Raw genomic sequence first — 14,895 nt, 5'->3', positions numbered from 1 at the left:
GCTCAGTGGTTTGAGCATTGGCCTGCTAAACCCAGGGTTGTGAGTTCAATTCTTGAGGGGGGCATTTAGGATCTGGTGGGGGGGGGGGGGGAAACTGTCAGGGACAGTACTTGGTCCTGCTAGTGAAGGCAGGGGACTGGATTCAATGACCTTTCAAGGTCCCTTCCAATTCTATGAGATAGGTATATCTCCATATATTGTTATTGTAAAGTGTTAGTAGAAATCTGACCCATCTGGGCTCTTCCCGTAGATCAGATCTTAATGCAGAGAACAGGCCTGTTTCCTTGATAATACTAAGATGATACCATCAATCAGTGCGTAAAATGATCGGACTCCTGATGATGCATTGCTAATCATTGTTCCCGTAACTAGAAAAACTATGGCAGTGCTTAGGAGAGAGAACTATAGTTAAGGTTGCAAAGAGTCAGTTTAAACTCCCATTTTTATTCCCTAAGAGCTGTGTGGAAAAAGCCACAGGTGTCACAAAATTTCACATGAAAATGTTGAGCATTTCATTCCAAGCTCTCGGGTGATTCCAACGTTTAGACTTTCTGCAAAAAATCCACTAAATGGCCATTTTCACATATTTAAAATGGCACATTTCAATGTGACCTGATTTTTATCTGAAGGAAATTCGGCATTTTCAAAACACTGTATTTTTTTGCTCAAAAGTAGGGAATGATTTGCTGCAGGGACCTTAACTTTTGTATTTCCTGACTCTCCTTGATTTTATTGTACCACTTCAGTGTCACGTTATCATGGGGTGTAATATTTTTAGAGGAAAACCAGTGAAGATTTATCAACAGCTTTTCTACTGGGGGAGGAGGAGAGGTTGGAGTCAAAAATGCCATAGAGGTGGCAAGTCTGGGAAAGGATGGCTGGATGGCCAGCTGTCCAGCAGAAGGGAGGTGGAGAGGAGGGCTTTTTCATGATGTTGAGTTTCAGACATATCTGGAAAGAGATGTGAGAGAGACAGTCATGTGAGTCCGCACAGTGCAGGAGAGGTTCAGGTGGGAAAAGAAAGTTTTGTGAGTTGTAAGTGTGACCCACTGGTGAGTGTGTGTTATCGCTCCCTCTCTGCATCCAATGTGTCGGGGATATGAGTCTGTTACAGCCCCAGGTACAGAGCCTAGGCTTGTTAGCTCAAGCTGTAGCAGCTCATGCTTTTATCTCTGGAGGTCCCCGCTTCCGTTACAGGCTTGATGGCCAAGATGGTGGCCGTCGCAGAAGCAGAGATGGTGTTTGAACTTGTGTGATTGACCAGTGTCGCTCAGGACAGTGTGTAGATGGCAGTGAGGAGTCAGCTTAGGTCTGATATCTGGCGACATTGTAGCAGGGATGTGAACTTGAACGTTTCCTTTTATGTGCCATACAAAATAAAGAGGAAATCAGCTTTTCAGGCCTTTGCAGAAAGGCACAAACAGCATGCGAAATTAGTTTACAATTTATCTGCGGAATGACATAAACTTATAAAAATGAATAGATCTTATCAGTGATATGCTGCCGTTTATATAAAATCCGAGCACTATAAATACATGAAGGGAATAAGAATATTGACAGCCAGAATAGAGTCTGCCTGGATATGATTAGATGGTCTTTTATATCTTAGGAAAAGCTGAGCTACTGAATACTCCACTGTATTAAGATGCTATTAGTGGCCCTCCATGAGGCAGTGGGATAATCTCAGCTCACTCCCCAGGGGCAACAGGCCTTATCACAATCCTGTTTTCCTGTTTGGTTTGGTATAATAATCAGACACAAGGGTCAGTTCCTCGGCTGGTGTAAATCTGTATAGCTGCACTGGTAGCAATGGACCTGCACTGATTTACATCAGCTGAGGACCTGGTTGGTTTTTACGAGAGGCAAGAAGACACAAAATACTATCTCGGGGATCAATCCTGCAAATAAACCATTAACATCAGTGGATTGCGAGGGGATTCCGTGGCTCACAGGTTAGGGACCGTGATTTGTAAAACTTCTTTCAGTGGAGGAGTTGTTAGTGGGGTAACATAGCAACAAACTAGAAATCTTCTGTACCATACAGGACCTTGAGGCATATTCAGTTTCTCACCTGTCACAAGCAATTAACTGACAGCTTAAGTGTGTGTGTGTGTGTGTGTGTGTGTGTGTGTGTGTGTGTGTGAGAGAGAGAAAACAGCCCACGTCCTTGGCACTGATGTGAAAATGAGATGGAAAGTCATGTGCAATTTTTCTTTCTAGGTGAAAGAGCTGAATGTGGCACAACCAGGTAAGAAGGGTTTCGTCTGCTTTACCTGCTTGGGGAGGGGGCTGGCTCACTTTTTCCGAGGGACCAAGACCCAGGGAAGACATGGCTTGATGTGGTGTTTATTGACCCAGCACACTGGGTTTACAGTCCTCCAGCTGCCCAGTGCTGGGCTATGCCGTGCGACAGGGGAGAGGCTGAAACCCAGCTCCCCACATCAGTGGCCTGCTCCTCTGCTGCATTGTCTAAGTGGATTAATTAGAATGATGACAAACAGGCCCTTGTTTTGCTGCAGTGTAAGTTCCAGCTGACTAGCTCTGACGTGCCTGGAAGTGCTGTGTCAGCACGGTGCATTGCAGTGTCTCGATAAACGTATCTGAAGTTGTGCTGTATTCATAGCCAGCCTTAGGACTGCACAACACATGGGTGTCAACCCTCCCAACCCTGTCTCCAGCCCCTCCCTGTCCACCCACTGTTCAAGTAAGGGCAGGACCTGCTGCATGGGACTCCAGGTGATGCTGGGGTGACTACCCCTGATCCAGCCCTTTTAACGGGCAGTACAGAAAATGCTGGTGCACCCCACAACTTTCCATCCAAATGAAGCAATTGATGGAGCTGAGAGTAGATGTAGGAGGGAGGGGCCTTTTCCATTGCATTTTCCGAATGCTCGATACACAAAGCCATTGAGCTTAGCTTTAGTGGCTTGCTATGAATTTGTAGGATTTATAACAATAGGATGTGGGTCAGTGGAGCTGCCAAACCTTTCCCCACAGCCTGTAGAAACCCCTCATCTTTTTATAGCCCTGTTTCAGTTTTTCATGAAGTTTTCAATACCAGCAGAAACATTTAATCTTATAAATGCTGAAACATGCTGGCTGCTGTGGCTGCATTTCCAGACAGAAAAACAGCTCCTCTAGCTTTCTATGGAGCTCTCTCTTCAGCAAGCTATTTGGGGTGCCTTGGCTGGAAATGGAGGCATACTGCCGGAGTTAACATGCCTTAGAACGTCAGCAAGGCTGAGAACTGACCAGGATTCTAAACAGAGGTGGCCGGGGCCAATCACATGAAAACACAGAGGTTCCCTTCTCCCCTAGGCAAGAATAACCCATGGCGGGGACTGGAAGGTCTGTGAATTTGAGGAATTCTTACATCAGGGTTATCTGCTGTGTAAGAGGTACATGGCTCAACTTCCCAATCTGCATATCTCCCAAGATCCAATGGAGGCAAGAGGCGTCTGCTCAAATGCTTGCTCACTCACTTGTTGCAAGTCCTGGATAGCTGATTCTGCAAGAATCATGCTTCCAGGTCCTTCCCGGGTTCTTCCAAGGCTACCAGCTACCCCAGGAGCCACTGATTACCTAATTACTGGTCCTAGTTGGAGCCATAGTTGGCTGATTGCAGACAGAGCGATAAAGCCAATTGTGTACAGCGTTCTCTAATGATGCCATGTTCCAGCCCAGATGAGATTGCATTTCAGTGGTAGCAATACAGCCTGCAAGGCACTTTGTGATCCTCTGGATGGAAAGGTGCTTTGGTAAAGGACTGATTGATTGGTGAAGGGACACCAGAGTAACTAAAGGAAGACCAAAAACTGTACCTAAACTTTGCTTTTAAGGAGCTTCCTTATCTGGGGCGGAAGTGACTGGGACAGTGTCACAGGCCAAAATAATCAGGGGAACGAATAACTAAGACTCATGAGTGAGGGATGACAACACAGCACTCTGCTACTTTTGTTGTTTTTTTGTCCCCGAATTAGCTTGTGCATCACATAAACAAACAAATGAGAAAAATCCCCTCCTCCCGAGGCAGCACTATAAGCACTGTCAGAATGGCCTTCCGACTAAATCCAGCTGGAGGCCAGAATGCCACAATCTTTTTCCTTCAGGGCCTCACCCAGCTAGAGGAAATTATAGAGCAACAAACATCCTCGGTCTCTTTGGTTTATATCACAGTCATCTAACTGAGAATTGGATGGGCTCTTCGCTGCACTGTAATGGTTTCTGCTCCTGAATTGTCAGTTGAAGGAATGGCTATAAGCAGCAAAAGTGCCTAGAGTCAAATTGTTTCTTTTAATTACAGGCACCTGATTTATGTGTCAGTAGATCATGACTCTGTCACCTTTAACATTTAGAGTTGTTTGTAAATTATTCTTATCGGTTCAGCTCAGCTCTCCGAGAATTTTTGCAGGAAGGCTCTTTGCACTGATTTTAGCCAGACTCATTAAAATCCCCTCCTGTGATGTGTTACAATACAAACATCCAGAACATTTTGTGGCGGTGAGGATGAAGGTAGAGTGGAATCATGACAGTAGGACTTCATGCCATTTTTCTCCTTCAAGGTCTAGATATTTGAGTTCTGTAGACTTGAATTTTAGAAGATATAGTCACATTCTGAATAATGTCAATAAGAACCAACTGGCTAAATCTCCACCCAATGCACTGAAATAATCCTCCTGTGCGTTCATGGGCTACATGTCCAGGGGTGTTGAGCACAATCGCCAGTGACGTCAGATGGGGCTGCAGGAGCTCATTGTCTCTGAAAATCAGGTCCAAACACCAGCAGCGCATAGGGCAGAAGCTAGTATCACTTGCCAGCCATTCCAGCTATAAAGGCAGTCGGCCCAATTCCACTCCTACGTAAGTGTATTGTCTTTGTGGAGTTGCTCGTAATTGCTCTGGTGTAAGTGGATGGGGCGCTTGCCTGGGACTTGGGAGACCTGGACCCTGTTGTAAGTTCTCTGCTATGGGACTTGGGTGAGTCACTTTTATGTGCCTCTGTTTCCTCTCTCACCCTTTGTCTATTTCTGACTAGTAAGTTTTCAGATCAGGGACTGTCTCTTACTCAGTGTTGTACAGTGCCTGGAATAATGGGTGCTGCTCTCTGTAGGGGCCTGTAAGCACTACTGTGATTCCAGCAGTAATAGTAAGTGAGAGACCAGAATCAGGCCCAATAGTTGCTTCACTTCAGATTCCTCTTTCATATACCTGCCCCTTAGGATGCCCTGACACTTCCCTGCTGTCTATCAGATGCTCCTTTTACTTGACCATTGTGGACTTGAACGACTTTTTGTGATTTATTTTTAAAAAAATCTCTCTGTTTAGAAAAGCCCACTGGGAATTTGAAACAAAGAGAATTCATTGTGACAAAGGAAGAGCCCTAAATATGGTGGTGATTTTTCCCCCCACCATTCCACACTCAGTTTGGTTTGTGGCCAAAGGGTTGTTATAGAGGCTGAGTTGTGCACTTCAGCTTTTTACTGCTCTGTTGTGCATGAGTGCTGGCCTCTGCAGGGTTGCATGGGGTGGCTGGGGGCTGTCCTGACTTTAAAATTTAAAAACGACATTGAAGCATCCATTTTGAAGGGGAAAAAATGACAAAACCCAGGAACTTTGACCTGCATTTTTTTCTTACAGCTATTTGCAAATTTTGGGCCTAAGTTCACCTGCCTAGACAGTGTCCCTATGAATATTTGTAATTGTAATCTTACAAATAAAAGTTAGCTGCGGGTTCTTTGGAGGTGCCATCACGTTCCTCTTAATTGCTGAGTTCCCAACACTAGGATGAGATCTGTTTGGGAATAAACAGTTTTGCCCTGAGTGTTTTCTGTAGGTTAGCATTGGGGTCTGCCAGTGAATGGATTGAACTTTTCAGCCGCTCTGAGAGTTCTCTCAGAAGGACAGTGTGATAAACTGGCATAAGTGGCAGGAAAATGTTAAAAACCTAGCAAAGGGCCAACACTGGTCTTTACTTCTGTAAAAATGTCACCCCTGCTTCTAGCCCAAATCCCAAGCAGGGACTGTGATACATGTTGTCTCGGAGAGTGAAAAACAAACCACAGCTTAGCAGAGGTAATAGACAAGGGCTTGACCAGAAATACTAAGCAGTTGTATTAATTTCTGGCATGGAAGTGACAGGTTCTGTGTGTGGCAGGAGAAAAAGATTGCTAATAGTCCATCATTTATTAAGATCCTGGCTAGTCACCACAGTGCGCAGCTTTTGATTTCCTGAGAGGGGTGTGTCTTATGATGGCTTGTCAGAGTTGTGCCTTGTAGCAACATCCTGTTAGAGCTGTTTAATTGCTGCTACTCTGCTGGTGATCATCTCATGTGGCATTGTGGGACAACTTTTGGGAGATCGTGGTGGGTAATGGGCTGCGCTGACCAGGCGCTAGGTGATGTACAGGCCGGTGGGAAGACACGGTCCCTGCCTCCAACAGCTTACAGTGTAAGGCCCCAATTTTGCAATGAGCTGCCCACAGAAAGGCTCTCCTACGCATGCTTCCCTGGGGCTCATCACAAGAGTGAGGCTTAACCCTTACATCCAAGGTCTGTCAACACGCACAAGGATCTCCCCCTCCAGACGCTTAGCTAGGGCTTTGAAATAATCAAGAGTCTGTCCTAGAAAACCCATGTGAGGTTTTACGCTGAGCCCTGGCCCGGGACATCGAGAGTATAGTCAGTGCTGTGTGGATTCCCAAACAATGTGGGCATAATCAGTAAAACCCTGTGACTTGATTTAAGTAATTCTCAGTAAGTGGGGATGCTTCGTAGGAAGATGCCAGCGGGGGGAACAGATACAGCATCCGTTTGGAGCCAATGCACTAGTCCTCACAGCGAGTTTCCCCCCTTCGCCCGCCCGCCACAGCCTATGAAATCTTTCCCTGTCAATGTATTTATGTTGGTGTTTTGATTTTTTTTGTTCCATTTCTCCCAGGCCCCCATGTCTTCCCCCTAAACCACAGAAAATGAGGAGACCTAGGCCTCTCTCAGTCTATAATCATAAACTCTTTAACGGCAATATGGAAACGTTCATTAAGGTACTTGCTGGCTGACAGTGAGAGTCTATGAACGCTCTGAATGTAATGGTGGTTTTTCTATCCTAATTGCTAACTCATTTCCTCTTTTGGACCTGGTCCTTCCTATCCACTGTGCACGCTGTTAACACGGCTAGTATGCTCTCTGCCTCAGTGAAGATTTCCTTCCATATCTGTTCTCACCCACGGTGCATTCATTACATTACTTGTCATGCTACTGTCCACACCAACTGGGAGGGATGAGATAATGGTAATGACCCTAGTGGAACAGTGTGGAGTCACCATGTCATTCTTGCCTGTCAGCAGGTTAATTGCAATGTGCCATATCTTATCACAACAGGCGTAGCTGTGTTGGCTTTCTAAGTTGCTGTTCTATGAACACCCTGGAAGTAAACAGCATTACTCCCACCTGTCATAGAAAGAGACTTGCAAAAGATCAAGCAGCAAAAAATAAAGAAAATCCCCAAAGCTCCTGGTGTTCCACTGATGGGGGTCCTTTGTGTCTGGGGAAGGAAAGATAGCACTATATATATATATTGTGCTAACACCTAGACTTTTATTTTTAAGAGGAGTGTCGAGCAGGGGTGAAGCGACCTCCCAAGAAACTATTGTCCTTCGAGGAGGATTCCCTGAGCAATGTCTGATTAGAAACTTTAAAAAGAAATCAGAACATTTTATCTCCTGTTTTCATGGCTACAGGAGGAGATAAAATGATTCATAAACTCTCACAAATTGCCTCCCTGTTGTAGGGAATGTTAGCAAAGCAGACTTGAAATGTTTTGTTTAGAGGTGGCTGAGTGGGAGGATTACATATTCTATGCTTTTCTTAACCCTCCCCCCAAAAACTAGTCAATTAGAGCCAGTGTGGATAGGTGCTGATGCCCTCCAGTCAAATCCAGCGCTGGCAGAGCGGATGAGCCGCCTCTTGTAAGGTGTTTTACTCTAACACAGGCTGGGGAATGGAAGAACGGCTGAAATAGAAGTAATGTGCTTGTGTCCCCATAGACCCTGAGTCAGCAGTCCATCCTTATTTGGCAAAGCATTTAAACTGGTGCTTAATTTCAGTCATGTGCTTAAATGCTTTGTGAACTGGGGGCTGTACAAAACAAAAACTATACGCAATACCTGGGAGAAGAATGTCAATGTTTCCCTTTTATTACTCTTCCATTACAGGAGCAAACTGTTTCTTGAAGAGCCCTAACAGCTTTGGCTAAGTGGCCTGTGACACTCTTTGGAAAGCTCTGACTTGCTCTGGCAGTGCACAGTGTGCATCTTTGATAACTTTTTGGATCAAATAGTTTTTAAATTACAGCGGTATCAATCCAGATTAAATTGGTTGATACCAGTGAAACTAGGAGCAGAATGTGACCCTTTATTATGCATATAACTCAGAATCCACTTGGCCCATTCAGTCTGAATAAACTGCATAGTATAAGAATAATAGTACAGATCTTTGAAGAGGCCTTCAAAGTCTTTCCCCTGTATTCCCCAAGGGTTAATCTCATTGCCTAACCACTGATCCTCCAACATCTAACCCTGCAATACATTCTGTTTGTGAGGGGATGAGAGCTCCTTTGCTGCAGATGTTTCAACTGAGACTGGAAAGAGCATGAGAGAAAATATTGTAGTGAACAGCACTGAGTAAAGCCTGGATTAGATGAACTAATGGGCCTTTTCCATCCCTGTTTTAGATTATTCTATTATGCTATTTTAGTGCAGCCATAAACCTAAAGGCAGTGTTTTTAAATGGGGAAGTGCATTGTCACAAATAATATACAGTCCAGACATACAACACTATTCATCTTTTAATACTTATAATTTTTCCATTCTTAAATTGATTTTTAAAAAGGCAATATTGATTAAAGTCCAGCCTGTTAAATATTGTTCTGGAGTAATTAGCTGCACTGGAAACCTATCTGAAAGGACTAGCGTCCTACATAATGAAGAGAGGTCTGTGGGAAACCATTGTTCACTTATTTAGAATCCTAGGGATTTCTGCACCAAATCAGACCCACAGTCCATCTAGTCTTGAACCTTGTGCCCAACAAAGGCTGGTACCAGATGTGTCTGCATAAAACCCCCTGTAATGGACAATTATGGAAGTTCCTAGCTAACCCAGGGCAGTTAGTGTTTAACAGATGCCTTGAACACCAGGGTTTTCTGTTCCCAAGAATTCTGTTCCCTTCTTTTTGAGAAGCCGGGGCACCACACTTCCCTCTGAACATCTATGGCATGTGGGTAAAAAATAGAAGCCCACTTTGAATACAGTGATGGGAGGGAGGGTCTGGGCAGTTCAGTAGCAGGAAGGCAGGAGGAGGAGGAATGGCACAAATCGGGCAAGAGGCTTCTGAATTCTCGTCAATCACTGAGGCTCAGACACTGCATACTTAGCGGGTTTCGGGGGTGAGGGTGGGGGGAAGTTGGGAGCTTGAACTGTCTCTTTCTAAGCTGCCATTGCATTTGAGCTTTCATGGCCTCCAGAAGATGTGCTTACTTTAACTGATCTTATTCTTGCTTAATCTTTTCTTTTTTTCCTGCTCTGCTGCTTGTTTATGTTATCAGAGGAAGAAGGAATGCTCGAACAAGGAACCAGGTATTTACTAGAGGGCCTCCTTTCCGAAACCAAACGAAATCGATGTGAGGGATGCACTTGTATCCCTACTGTAAAAATGTCCACTTCCAAAGCCCAACCTTTACCTGCAGACCTCCCCTGGTCTATTGGGGGCCCTCTGAGAAGTGGCTTAAATACGAGAACAAAAGCCAAAATTCATTCTAGCACGAGGCCCCCATTTAGGTCCATAGTTAATGCATTTCACACATTTTTTTGTCACTTCTGTGACAATGGCTTTTTTTTTTTTTTTTTAAGACTAAAATATTCTTTAAATTCTGTAACCAGAAGCCTGTTTCAGCAGACAGGTATAATGCAAGTCTTGATCTGGCTTATCATTACGTCTTTGAAACGGAGTAGCTGTGATCCAGTTTCATTTGTCCCTTACGTTTTGTTTTTCAGTCAACCATATAAGGAGAATTAGCTTTTCGCACACATTAATAGAGGCCTTTTCCACGAATAATTGACTTCACACAAGTGTACTCAGCATTGTTTGATGGCTTGATGTTTTTAGCACCTCCTTTTCTTGCTTATTCTCTTACTAAACTCAATGGCGCTGATCTTCAAACCTGAGTTTTTGCAATCTCTGTTTGAATAAGCTTCCAATACGTTGTTGTCAACAAGCTAATAAGCTCTTCATTCTTTATTGAATTTAATTTTTTTTTTTTAGGATTCAGGACAGGCTATCCCACTTGTAGTTGAAAGCTGCATCCGATACATCAATTTATATGGTAAGCTAATTCCTCATTTGCTGATAGCTACAATGGAAGCTGTTGTGTAAAAGAAATAAAGTATTGATGATGAAAGATAATAGAGGAGCCAGCTGCCTTGACCAATTGTATGGATGTGAGTTATAAGGATATAAACTGTGATGTAATACTGTATACATGATAAATATATGGGTCCTATATGTGCTCACTTGGCGTTAAATTGTTCACTTGGACCCTGATCCAATGGGAGCCGGTTCGGGTATTTGATCTAGGGAGGTTGGAATAGAAAAGGCAAAAGCAGAAATAAAATCTTAATATGGTATCCCCTACCTCTCCCTTTCTTGCACAAAGAGGCAGATGTAGCCCATGCAGAGCTTCTCAATTTCTTTAGCAACAAAAACCAGTGGAGATTCCTCAGGGGACGCTCTGCCTGGCATGTTTCAAGTCCGACACAGTGCAGTCTGTATAAGTCACTGCACGCTGGCTCTGGGCTGCCCTTTACCTGTCAGTTTTGCCTCTCGTCTTTCAGATCGCACCTGCGCCCACTTCAAATTCTTTTTTCATTGCAAGTGTTTGTGTTACTAGGGAAGGTTGCGGTTGAGGGGAGCCCGTGGGGTTGTTTTCTGCTCGAGATTTTGACAAGCCAGGGCAGGAAGGTTTAACATCAGCTCTTAATGGCTATGTCTGTATAATGCTGTGTGTTGCTCAGTGTGGAAAATGCAGACTTCTGCTATGTTTCTTTCTATGGGTGAGGTGTAGGTTTTCTGGACATGAGAGTTGGTTCTGACTTTTTTTATGTATTTATTAATTTGGGGGTAATGGGTGGGTCCATTGCTTTTACTTTTCCCCAGGATTGTTCTTTACCAGATTCTGTGAGATTGTCATATTAACCCCCATCAGATTCCAGCAAAACAGCAGAATAAAACAACTGAAATTCCAAATTTTGATGTTGGTTTCAATGCACTGGAACAAATCAATCAATCTCTTCCTCCCTCCCTTCCTTCTTTCCAGGTCTTCAGCAACAGGGTATTTTTAGAGTTCCTGGGTCTCAGGTTGAAGTCAATGACATCAAGAATTCATTTGAAAGAGGTATGTGAATAGCCTCTGGACCTGCCAAGGAACGTAGATGCAGCTAAGAGTGTGATTTCTGGGACCTCTCTTCCTATCCATCAAGGAGACCGAGATTAAGGGTGGATTTTAAGATATCTAACTCCTCCCTTAAGGGCTTTAGAAAATCACACCCTAATGGCCTTTAGACAGCGTATCATTTCCTGGATAACAGAAAATGGGGATGATGAAGACCTTTTCTTGTCCCTCTGTGCTTGATAGGGCCAATACAAAATTGTTCACGTTAGCTACCCTTTATCACACTACATAGGAAAAAGACTGACAAACTTCACAAAGGCTCATCTTAACTCATAATACAGGGAATAAATGTTAAATTGACCTCCAGATGACATAGTTTATTAAAAATTAATAACAATGAGCCTCAGCCTGGCAAAAAGCACCCAGACATATAAGGGTTGCGGGATTGGGCCTTATATTTATATCAAAATTGCTCTGGGTGAAATTATATGGCCTGTGTTAGACAGAAGGTCAGAGTAGATGGTCATAATGGGCCCTTCTGGCCTTAGAATCTGAGACTCCATAAATACTTCAAAATAGCTGTTGGTAGTTGGGAAAGGTTGTTAGCACATGACCACTACTGAAGGTTCCAGCTGCGGTTTTCCAAGCCAACTAGGGGACTTGGATGCCCAATTACCATTTATTTTAATAGGAACTGGGCATCCAAATCCCTTAGGCAGCTTTGAAAATCTCCGCCTCCAGACTTATCACCATACAATGCACTTGTTGAGCTGGCCAATACTATTCCATTGATTTCAATGTAACACAGGTGAGGTGGGACATGATTGCATCACCCAGCAGGTCCCATCTTTTGAGGCTGTCCCGTACCACTGTGTCATCCTTCCTTGAGTTGTCTAACACATTGAATGCAAAAGATGTATTGGACTGAAAACGATGGAAAAAGAACCAAATAATACTGCTAACCTTCAGGAATGTTTTAAAACCCTCACTGTGACCATTACCCACATCCCCTTGATTACTATAGGCTAGGCTATAGCATGTCTCCGCATGATGCTGCTTAACACAATATCTTATTAAGCCATTAACGTGCTGGGAAACTACATAGTGTTACCATTGCATGTGTTGCTTTTTTATCAATGCAGAGCTTTTGGTTTTCCAATTCTAGTTAGCTGAGTGGTGCTTGGTGCCTAATTCAGCTAGGAAAGAATGCTGAAAATAAATCTTTTGTGTGTTCAGGTGAAGACCCTCTTGCTGACGATCAAAATGAACGTGATATTAATTCGGTTGCTGGGGTCTTAAAGCTGTATTTCCGAGGACTGGAAAACCCACTCTTTCCTAAGGAAAGGTTTCAAGATTTGATATCTACTATAAGTAAGTACCAACAATGAGACACAGGTAGGTTCCTTAGATTTTTGCAGCTACAAGACCGTGTCCTCCCAACAGAGAAGCAGTGGTAGATAAGCCCATCAGTATAGATAAGCATCAAAACCTCATCCGAACCTCTTCTGTCTGCAAAATTGGGCTCAAACGGCGAGAAGAACCTCAAGAGACCAGTCTTTCTCATGGTATTTTGCCATTTGCATTTCACGTCCCAAACAAATTTGGAAAGTGCTGAGGGATGTGAACGGTCAGGGGTGGGGTTGTTTCAGGTAACTTGAACCTTACAAAGTTTGGGTTTGAATTTCAGGGTGAAGGTTCAGGTTGATTCTTATTCTTTTCAAAACATTCCACACTGCTCTTCTCAAACTAATGGAGCTGGGGAAAAAACCTCAGACTTAATTCTATTTCTCTCAATACCTCCGGGTTGAAGTGAATATGTATTGCCAAGTGATGGACACTCTTAGCGCCCTTGAGGGAAAGGGGAACTGGTGGGATGAACCTGCAGTTTTAGAAATAACAGGGGAGCGTGATGTGCATTTTTGCATAAAATGCTTACTCTTTGTTTTATTTGGCAAAAGAAATATCCAGAATGTATAGACTTCAGCCCTAGTCACAAAGCACCTGTCAAAATATGTGAATAATTCTAATAGGGCTATTCACTTGCTTAATGATAAGCACACGTTTAAGTGCTTTGCTTAATCAGGGCCTTTACTGCTCATGTCTAACCTCTCCCTTCAATGTCAGTGTTCAAAAATGCTAAGGATTCAGCAGAACCTGAAGAAATGGGTTATATCTAGGGGTGGGTGACATTCAAATTGGCCTATTTCTATTAAGATGTGCCTACGGTATGCACATTTTCCCAGCAACTTAGGTTTGTGTCGATAGGCTTAGGAAATTCATTGTTGTCTCATATTTTTGATGTATAAAATAGCCATTCCTGTCAAAATGTTACATACAGCAAAGTCTGTGAGGCAGAGGGTGTATGTGTGCAAGTATCCCACATGATGGAAGCGATTTCCACTAACAGTTTCACAAAATGAAAGTGCTGAATTTTGCACGGTTCTAGCGTACATGCTGCTGACACAGGCTGCCTCTGACAAAGACAGTTGCAAGCAAGGCTGCAAAAGGCTTGATCCAGCCCTCACTTAAGTCCATAGGCGTGAATGGGCATTGGATCTGGCCCAAGGTCCCAATTCAAAAAGGTAGGTAAGTTTATGCTTAACCTTAGACACATAAATATTCCCATAAGAGTCAACGTGACTACTTTATGTTCTTAAAGTTAGGCATGTACTTAAGTACCTTGCTGAATTGGGCCCAGTTAGCACAATTATAAGAGCCTTTGGGAGTGATTCCTAGCATACATCAGTGGTTAATTTTCTGATTCCTTTTATTAGTGTTTCCTTTTCTTCTTCCTTATCCCCCTTTTAAAAAAAAATTTCTATGTAGCTTTTCTTCTCCTCTTTTCTAACTTTCTTTTACATCAAGTGCTGCTGATGGTACGTTTTATAATAAATGTCTTCCTTTTTTCTGTCCAATAAATGTGTGCTATATAATATGTCTCTCAACCTAAATGGATTGGGAAAATGTCTACATCTGAAAACCACTCAAAAACAAAATGCTGTAAAATGATCAAGCCTTGTACTTTCTGTTCTGGCCCACGAACTTACTAAGGCAGAAAGGTTGACTCAGCCGAAAAGTCTCTCTGGACTCTCTACTGCAGTAAAACAGAAAGCCTGTTTGATTTCCCTTGGCTCACGCTAAAGTATTCTGAGTGACTTTTTGCAGCAGGTGGCATTGCACGTGTCAGAGGGCCTTTGAATGCCCCGGAAGGCTGCAGTGCCATATAACTCACTGTTTATGAGATACGAAAGCATCTTCCTTCCTTAACAAATGAGAGGCTGCCTGTCACTTTTGCTCAGCTGGTAGCTGAGAGTTTACATGGAAACCTTTCTCAAATGCACATGCCAAAGAAATGGACAGAAAAGGAATTCTGATTCTAGAGGTTCACAATTCACTGGCCTGCCCCAGTTGTGATTACATCCATTAAAACCTCTCTGTTACAGCTGGTTGAAAT

At 43.4% G+C, this 14,895-nt stretch overlaps 1 protein-coding gene across 2 annotated transcripts in view; it reads left to right on the top strand.

Annotated features, from left to right (window-relative positions):
* The window catches only part of SRGAP3 (SLIT-ROBO Rho GTPase activating protein 3), a 220,568-nt gene that overhangs the window by 186,045 nt on the left and 19,628 nt on the right, over positions 1–14,895 (top strand). Inside the window, exons 11-15 of one of the 2 annotated variants that reach the window (XM_054035457.1) lie at positions 2,221–2,248; positions 9,600–9,630; positions 10,316–10,376; positions 11,367–11,444; positions 12,678–12,812. In XM_054035457.1, coding sequence (XP_053891432.1) covers positions 2,221–2,248; positions 9,600–9,630; positions 10,316–10,376; positions 11,367–11,444; positions 12,678–12,812 — 333 coding nt within the window. Of the gene's footprint in view, positions 1–2,220; positions 2,249–6,937; positions 7,041–9,599; positions 9,631–10,315; positions 10,377–11,366; positions 11,445–12,677; positions 12,813–14,895 lie in introns of both variants that reach the window. The other variant, XM_054035455.1, reaches the window with a different exon arrangement.

The sequence above is a fragment of the Malaclemys terrapin genome, chromosome 7, assembly GCF_027887155.1.
Source record: "Malaclemys terrapin pileata isolate rMalTer1 chromosome 7, rMalTer1.hap1, whole genome shotgun sequence".
In the NCBI taxonomy this organism is placed as follows: domain Eukaryota; kingdom Metazoa; phylum Chordata; order Testudines; family Emydidae; genus Malaclemys; species Malaclemys terrapin.
Note: the sequence above shows the minus strand (reverse complement) of the source record. Positions and strands in the feature narration are given on the sequence as shown.